General features: G+C 30.1%; 3 protein-coding genes across 8 annotated transcripts; 2 read left to right on the top strand and 1 right to left on the bottom strand.

Moving 5' to 3' along the window:
• Positions 1–225: 225 nt before the first annotated feature.
• On the bottom strand, positions 226–3085 carry LOC127072834 (PRKCA-binding protein). Of its 5 annotated transcripts, XM_051013623.1 has the most exons (7): positions 2953–3085; positions 2681–2751; positions 2413–2559; positions 2232–2291; positions 1562–1880; positions 1293–1488; positions 226–1200 (listed from the first exon to the last, which is right to left on the bottom strand). In XM_051013623.1, the coding sequence occupies exons 2-7, from the start codon at positions 2719–2721 to the stop codon at positions 503–505; spliced, it is 1461 nt and encodes a 486-aa protein (XP_050869580.1). In that variant the 5' UTR covers positions 2722–2751; positions 2953–3085; the 3' UTR covers positions 226–502. The 5 variants fall into 5 exon arrangements, with proteins under 5 accessions (XP_050869580.1, XP_050869582.1, XP_050869583.1 ...); XM_051013625.1 differs by lacking the exon at positions 2681–2751 and having other exon boundaries at positions 2413–2621; positions 2953–3058; XM_051013626.1 differs by lacking the exons at positions 2232–2291; positions 2413–2559.
• A 265-nt stretch (positions 3086–3350) lies between these two features.
• Positions 3351–5526, top strand: LOC127072855 (translocon-associated protein subunit alpha). 2 transcript variants are annotated; one of them, XM_051013671.1, is made up of 5 exons: positions 3352–3590; positions 3951–4130; positions 4217–4476; positions 4543–4810; positions 4979–5526. In XM_051013671.1, the coding sequence occupies exons 1-5, from the start codon at positions 3527–3529 to the stop codon at positions 5086–5088; spliced, it is 882 nt and encodes a 293-aa protein (XP_050869628.1). In that variant the 5' UTR covers positions 3352–3526; the 3' UTR covers positions 5089–5526. The 2 variants fall into 2 exon arrangements, with proteins under 2 accessions (XP_050869627.1, XP_050869628.1); XM_051013670.1 differs by lacking the exon at positions 4979–5526 and having other exon boundaries at positions 3351–3590; positions 4543–4945.
• A 244-nt stretch (positions 5527–5770) lies between these two features.
• LOC127072861 (derlin-1) lies at positions 5771–6935 on the top strand. Its single transcript, XM_051013679.1, has 2 exons — positions 5771–6380; positions 6463–6935. Exons 1-2 carry the CDS (start codon positions 5945–5947, stop codon positions 6777–6779), a joined length of 753 nt encoding a protein of 250 aa, XP_050869636.1. The 5' UTR covers positions 5771–5944; the 3' UTR covers positions 6780–6935.
• Positions 6936–7027: the final 92 nt, after the last annotated feature.

The raw sequence follows: 7027 nt of genomic DNA, 5'->3' as shown, positions 1-7027 counted from the left end.
TAATATTGGTAAGAATTAAAACTAAGAATTGTTATAGCTTGAAAATGCACGATAGTTACCTTAACAATGAGCAAACGCGAAGGGTGTCATGGCGGCTATGATTGAATTGGTTGCTTGCTTATTAGCGGTAGTCACGTGATTTTGAATGTATTAGTACGATATCTTAAAGTAGTTTGATAAAGTAAACTCATTAGATTATTTGTTATATAAATAGTCGTAGAAAAGTTAAAAAGAGAAAATCTTTTTTTTTAAATATAATACAGTATGTACATACATATATATTCGATATGATATACTATAAAATACATAAATAAATGATATCTGATATCTTATTAAATAATAATACGAATCTGAACTAAATAAAAAATCTTATGAAGAATTTATATGGAATGTACTCGTAAGCATATTGTACTGTTGATAATTTATCGTTATAAACTTTAAAAAGTGAATACTTAATAACACGTTCAAAAGTACTCATTCAATTATTTTTTGGTACATATCGCTACATATTATTTCCGTCCATCCATATTAATGGAGGATTTTGTGTATCTATGAGAACTTCTTCCTTGACTTCTTGTTTTTGTTCTGGCTCAAACTCATCGATATCTTCGTTATCTTGTACTGACTGAGGACCAGTCGATTTATATTGAAACGCGGAATGAGATAAGTCAACTTCTACAGGAAATAATGTTACTGCTGACAATAAATCTGCGCTATTGGCATAATATTTTGCTAACCCAGATGCAAATTTTTGTAATTGCCATACAACATCTTGAACATGCTTATTATCGAGCAATTCTAATTTAACGAGCACATCTGCCCTTAATTTTGCAAATTTAGCACGAGCCTCTTGTCGACATCGTAAAACTAATCGATACTCATAATTTCCAGTTTCAACGCGATAAAGAGGTTCCTGTAATGCTGCATAATTTTGTTCTTCATCATCTAATTCTTTAACTTTTAAGCAATACGAAAGATATTCGAATTTTGCATCTGCATATTTGCTTATCGTTAAACGTGTATCTGGTATTGCTTTATGAAGGTATGTGCCTAAATCATTTAATATAGGTTTTAGCGTTTTTAACATAGTCACTCCAAACTTTTCCATTTGTCTATGTTGTTCTCCGAATTGTCTAAATGCTTCACTGGCACGTGGCTGTGGTTCTCTAACTCCTATTGCTGCAAAAGTATCTCCAAATACTAAAATAAACATAAATGTTTTTGCATCATTAAAAAAATTTCACTTGATATTTCTTAAGTAATACTTCTTAAGTAATATTATATATACTTGCCTTTATAAATTTGAGTAAGATCAAAAAAGGTATGTAATGTTGTTTTTGCATGAGAGACTAATCCCCTATACAAATTTTCTGTACGTTGCAGAGCATTTAGTCTTTGAACAAGAGCATCGTTGCAAAGAATAGCACGCGATAAACCAAGTGCATCCGCTGTTGCACTACCCATTCCTTCTACTAATCGATGCTTAACCTATGATCATTAATGGATGATAATACTTTACTAATCAAATAATTTATATTTTGTTTATTATTAAACTAATCACCTTTTTTAGAGCTATGTCAAGAGTACGTCCTTGTTTAGGATCAGCATGCAATTTATTGTAATTAATGCTAACTTGGGAATCACAAGATTGTATCATTTTTGCAACTTCTACTTTAGTTTTACCCCTTACAGAAACCCCGTTAACAGCTACTAATTCATCCCCAGATTGAAGAGTACCATCCAATGCAGCAGGTGTATTGTCAAAAATTTGTATAATATATAAACAAGGACAAAGAGGAGATCCACCACCGATGCTGATACCAATGAGGTTGTTGCTATCTTTTTGTATTATTACATTTCCAGAAGTAATGGTCATACCCCTAATGTATTAACAATACAAAATATTTATTAGTAGTTGATCATATTATTTGTTTACTGCTACTACTCTAATACTACTAATAAATTTATTATCAACAATATATATATATATATATATATATATATATATATATATATATATATATATGTATACATCACATACATATAAATTATTTAGTACATTGAGTGTAAATATAAAAAGATATATAAGTAGTAAAAGATAAAAGTATAAACATGCATAATCATAAAATAAAATATTTTATTAAATTAAATAAGAATTATTATCTAATAAATAAAGATTCAACTAATTGAATCCATCAAACTACTGAATAAATGAAAGAAGAGACACTCACAGTTGAATATTGGGAAGCTGTGGTATAGATTGATCTTGTGCGACCAATTCTACGTCTGGTCTGTATTCCACAAGAGCAAATAATAGCAGAGAAAAAATTAAGCGATGATATATAAGCAAAATGTGCAAAAAGATTTCTTACAAAAATAGAAAAGAATATATATAAAGGTACTAGTGCATACATGCGGTCTTCCATCATGGCTAGTTGATGCAATTCAACAATAGCTGGTGGCACGGTGGTTACAGGACCAGGATTTTTATCTTCGATTAATCCGCTTGGATTACTAACTGAAGCATTGCCATGAGATATTAACGAATTATCCAATAAGCTGTTCCACCGCGCCGTGGCATCAGAGCATGCATGTTATAAGAAAAAGGAAGCACATTGAAACTGTAACGAAACATATAACAAATATAAATAATTAAAATCCATGATCATCTAAGACCAACATTTTATCTTCCTCGAAAAAGAAGTCATCTTCAAAATCCATGCTTGATTCTTCGAGTTTTTCTATCACTGTCTGTAATGTTAGTAAAATATCAGTAACAAATCACATGTACGTGTCGCTATTAAAATGATTGTTAAAGTCAAACTGTAAGTCTATGGGAGAAGATTAAAAACATAGATGATATATAAATTAAATATGAATGTTTATTATTAATCAAGATATTGGTTAAATTTCAGTAATATGATCCAGTAATTTGAAATTCCAATAATTTACCTATACGTAAAGTAAGTTAGGTGTCTGTCAGACAAATATTAGTATACAACAGATACTTAAATGTCAAATACAAAAGCTTTGACCGCCATCTGGAAATTTGATGACGTCATATTCACTCATAATACTTGTCAAAAGAAAAACACATTAAACTAAAATGAAAATACATGCTTAATATATTTTCGACTTTATAATATATGAATCCATAATTAAATTTTATTCATACTATCGATATAATAATACATATAAATATCTATATATAAAAAATTATGTAAACGATATTAAAAGTTATATCGAAATTGTTTCGGAAAAGACCTGAAGAGGGCTGAAGTATTTCATGATGGTAGACAGAAATCAAATGACCTTCTCTAGAATTATAAGTACTTTATGGTTAAGTACTTCGTGTTCCACGTTGACGAATTGACGCGACGCTGTTGACCTTCCACGTAGCATGCGGCAATGGTAGCGGTCTCGTTATGTCGGAATATTCAATCGTAGACTCAGTAACAGAGTATATGTGAAACCAAATTAATCCTTATACATAACAGAAAAGATAGTATACAACTAGTGAATTAAAATGAAGAGATTCAGTTTTTTTCTCTTATTAGCCATTCCTCTTATCATTTTAAGTGCGAACAGAGGTAATGTACAATGAAATATTTAATCATTGAAATGTGTATTTTTTAATGTGGTGACAGTGACAGATATAAAAGTTAATAGTTATCGTCCATCTTTTTTCAAATTTTTTTCATATAAAATATGTTCTTTTTAACGATTTTCGAATATGACATGGATGAAAATTTTTGACAGATTTAATTTCAAAAGAACTACTTTCATAACCTAGCAAAAGAGTTTATCATTACACGTTTCATATAACATATTTTTATGTACAATTACAAAAATTATTTGATAGTAAAAGTACGCAATAAATTATTAATAATAATTTTACATTGGCATATCTGAAATAATATAAATTTTTTTTATATCTTTATATCGAACAGGATCTGGCATAGCTTATGCTCAAGAAGATGAAAATATTGATGATATAGTAGATGTAGAAAGTGAAGACAATACAGTTATCGCAGAGGATGAACTTGAAGAAGAAACAGTAAATGCTTCGACCGATGCAGACACAACCATTTTGTTTACTAAACCTATCCATAATGCGTTATCTACCCTTGGTATACATTTTATATTCTTATGTATAATCTTATTCGACATTTCTATTATACATTTGATTGATAAAAAATAATAATTCTTTTTATAGAGCTACCAGCTGGAAATTTGGTAGAATTTCTCGTTGGTTTCACTAATAAAGGTGAAAATGATTTCGTTTTGGAATCATTGGATGCCTCATTTCGTTATGCCATGGATTTTAACTTCTACATTCAAAACTTCTCTACATACACATTTAATAGAGTAGTAAAACCTAAACACGAAGCAACATTGGCATATTCTTTTGTACCTTCTGAAACATTTGCAGGAAGACCATTTGGACTCAATGTCAATCTTAATTATAGAGATGCGGTATGTAGAAAATTAAAAGATAATGTTAAATACATTGACAAGACTTTATAATATATATTTTTGTAGAATGGAGTTGGCTATAACGAAGCGGTTTATAATGAAACAGTACAAGTCATAGAATTAGATGACGGATTGGATGGAGAGACCGTGTTTCTTTATGTATTCCTTGCTGCATGTGTAATACTGACTTTAGTTGGTGGACAACAACTCCTTTCGTCTTTTGGTCGCAAATCTCGTTCTTCCACAACACGCAAAGCACCTATAGAGATGGGAACATCTAATCCTAATAATGTAGATTATGATTGGTTACCAAAGGAAACTCTTAATACACTCAGTAAGTACAGGAGTACAGGATCACGCAATAAATCATCTGAAACTTTGAATCCTCCACGTCCTTTCAATGATGTCAAAGAAAGAAATGTGATGTACAAAAAGAATAAACATAGACATTAAATTGGTTATAAACTTATCGGAAAGAATTTTTTATACACACTTTTTCTAGATAAGTCCCCCAGAACACCAAAACAAAAAACCAAGCAAAGAAAAGGAAAGCGGACATCTCCAACAATGTCTGGAACAGAAAATCACTCAAATAATCTGAATAATTTATGAAATTAATGTCTATGATTAACATTCTTCGTTAGGTGAGATAACAAAAGCGTAATTTGTACATTGTCATGATACCTGTATTATAAACATCATCATATATAATTTTGAACAAAACACTTGATATCATAATAAGCTATTATTTAAATAATATGAAATTAGTATATAACGAAAAAAAAAACTGCAGTGTTGTGTGTTTCATTTGTACAATTTACATAAAAATTTTGTAGTTCCATAAATGTTATTATCTCCAGCATACATGTTGTTTCTTCGTAAAACGAGATGGGTATGTATGCGTCTATGATAAAAAAATAAATGTGATTGTTTTATAATTATAATCGTATTACGCACGAAAATGTGATGCAATTAAACTAGCCATTTTATATAAGTATCTTTATGATATATCGTTTCCCTATACATTATTAATAAAACTGTATAAATCCATGTGATCAATGTTATAGTTCATCTCTTGATAAACATAAAAAATATAAATTGTTTTCCCTTCTAAAAAAAGTTAATCTTTTAAAAGTAAAATTTTAAAAATTCATAAAAAATTATATCTTAGTTCGTAATCGTATTTCAATCATTGCTAGTTTCATTGTTCGAGTTTCGATAATCGAAATAAAGAAAGGTCTTTGACTTACCGAGCCATTGAACTATGAGATGTGGAATACATATAGCGACACCATACTTTGAGAACCTACTCTTACCTTTTCAATTCTAACCTATAATGTGCAAACGCAAAACGGAAGGTAACGTCGTATCAGATCTTATAAAATAATCACACGTCAGCCTTTACAAATAGTAATAAGTTACGGTAAAGTGCACAGTGGCAGAGTGTGAAGCACATTGAAAACAGAAAATGTCAGACGTGAGAGACTGGTTCAATTCGTTACCAATATTTACAAGATATTGGTTATTGTTTACGGTTAGTTTGTCATTAATCGGTAGATTTGGTTTTGTGCATTCATCCACATTTGTGTTGTCCTATGATCGATTTATAAACAATTTTGAAATTTGGAGGCCAATTACTAGTGTCCTTTATTATCCTATGAGCCCGGGAGGATTTCATTTTTTGATTAATTTGTATTTTCTCTATAATTACTCCTTGAGATTGGAACGTGGAGAATATGATGGAAGACCAGCAGATTATTGCTACATGCTATTGTTCAATTGGTTATGTTGCGTTATATTAGGATTCATCAATGGTTTTAAATTGCTTATGGATCCTATGGTATTGAGTGTATTGTACGTATGGTGTCAACTGAACAAAGATGCTATCGTTAATTTTTGGTTAGGTATGTTCTTATACTTGTCTTATCAATTTATCGTAATGAGTAAATAGTAAAAGACAACTTTTAATTTATCAACTTTTAATAGGTACAAGATTTAAAGCGATGTATTTGCCTTGGGTATTATTTGGATTTAATATGGTCATTAATGGTGGTGGTATGATGGAGCTCTATGGTATATTAATTGGTCATATCTATGTATTTCTCAAATTTAAATACCCTCAAGAGCTTGGAGGCAGAGAATGGCTCGTTACACCCAAAATTTTGGAGTCATATTTTCCTCCTCAAAGAGGTGGAATTCGATGGTTTGGCAATGTACCCACGCAAAGGCCTGATGGACAACAACAAGCTAGAAATGTATTCGGTGGTCATAACTGGGGAAGAGGACATGTATTGGGACAGTAGTTTTATATATTTCAAATATAGGGAAGGTATCTTTAATGTTATCAAAGTTATTATCAGATCATTGATTCAATTTATCGTCATCTGTACATCTTTGAATGTTATTGTATAATACACACACGCAAATTAAACAAATAAAGATTGCAATCAGAAACAGAAGAGAGATAAAGATATAATTAAAGAATGAAAAAATATATCTAAAATGTAATTACAAATGTTATAGACAGTTACAATTTTAATAACAGCAATTG

Source organism: Vespula vulgaris, chromosome 2 (genome assembly GCF_905475345.1).
Source record: "Vespula vulgaris chromosome 2, iyVesVulg1.1, whole genome shotgun sequence".
NCBI classification, from domain to species: Eukaryota; Metazoa; Arthropoda; class Insecta; order Hymenoptera; family Vespidae; genus Vespula; species Vespula vulgaris.
The sequence above is the reverse complement of the archived record's forward strand: the minus strand, read 5'-3'. Positions and strand labels throughout refer to the sequence as shown.